Below are 1,145 nucleotides of genomic sequence, written 5' to 3'. Positions count from 1 at the left end.
TCTTTCACCTGTCACCAACACTGATGAACATTTTCTGATATCCCTTACATGCTCTCGTTGTTCCTTATTGTTGGCCTTGCCAAAACTAGAAGCCACAGTATTTCCCTTCAAACCGATCGAGGGGTAGTCGCCACCATAAATGTCCGATACGAGCAAATCCAGCGGTGAAAAATCACACTTCTTGCCACACCGCAGAATATCTGATCATCAAAATACCCTCACCGAGAATCGAACCAGCGCGGGGAGAAAAAAAAATATATGCAGCGTTGGCGAGTGTGAAAAAAAGTGAGGAAATTTTGGGAAATCCTCGTTGGTTTCTGTATATTTGTATAACTCTCGAGCTCAACTGTGGAATGCAAACATATATTCCCCCAACACGGAATCGAACCCGCGACCTACCCGCAGGCGTTCTCGAACACTCCGGAGGTAACATATGTCTGGCCATTCCCATCAGCGTCGCTCCGCCTATCGGTGAGCCCCCAACACGATACATCGACCTAATTTGAATCTTTTATCATCGAACCTAAGATACGCCCGACCATTACGTCGGCGAATCCACTCTGTAAAAACTCGTACCGCTCTTCATACTAACCATCAGAAAGGGAAAAATGCTCTCGAATTTTTCCCAATTCACAAATTCCATACGCTCGACGAGCTCGGAATTACTTGGCAATGAGCCTGCCAGATTTACTCCCTGAAATAGAAACCAATAGTCAACCAGCAGAATAACTTCGAGTAACAAAATGAAGCTCAGCTCTGGAAAAATTGCTAAAATAACCGTAAAAATCGCGTTCATTTTTTCCCAGAAAATCACAAAAAAACGTCGTCATTCGAGGGAAAAAAACTAAACATACGTAATATGTAATTTATGTAAAGTATATATACAGCGCGTTTCAGATTGATATGCAAATGTGGATCATTTTCCGAGATTAATGAGAATCGATCTGAAACTATATCGCATAAACAATGTAACAATGGCTATGAACATGTGTTGTGATGAGAGTACCCGTTTGGGGCTGTGATAGCGACAACTTGTTCACTTCCAAAATGCCACACATTTACATATCAAATTGACACATACTGCACACATACATAACCGTTCTGAAATCTTTTTAGTGATATCAGCATCTATAAGATTAACATAT

At 41.4% G+C, this 1,145-nt stretch overlaps 1 protein-coding gene across 1 annotated transcript; it reads right to left on the bottom strand.

The window, feature by feature from the left end:
* Window positions 1–48: 48 nt before the first annotated feature.
* Window positions 49–200, bottom strand: Pmar_PMAR015027 (pantothenate kinase, putative; the record flags this gene model as incomplete). The annotated part of the gene is made up of 1 exon (XM_002776160.1): window positions 49–200. A coding segment is annotated over one exon (152 nt), but the record flags the coding sequence as incomplete, so codon positions are not given.
* Window positions 201–1,145: the final 945 nt, after the last annotated feature.

Source organism: Perkinsus marinus, assembly GCF_000006405.1.
Source record: "Perkinsus marinus ATCC 50983 genomic scaffold scf_1104296954166, whole genome shotgun sequence".
NCBI lineage: Eukaryota > Perkinsozoa > Perkinsida > Perkinsidae > Perkinsus > Perkinsus marinus.
The sequence above is the reverse complement of the archived record's forward strand: the minus strand, read 5'-3'. Positions and strand labels throughout refer to the sequence as shown.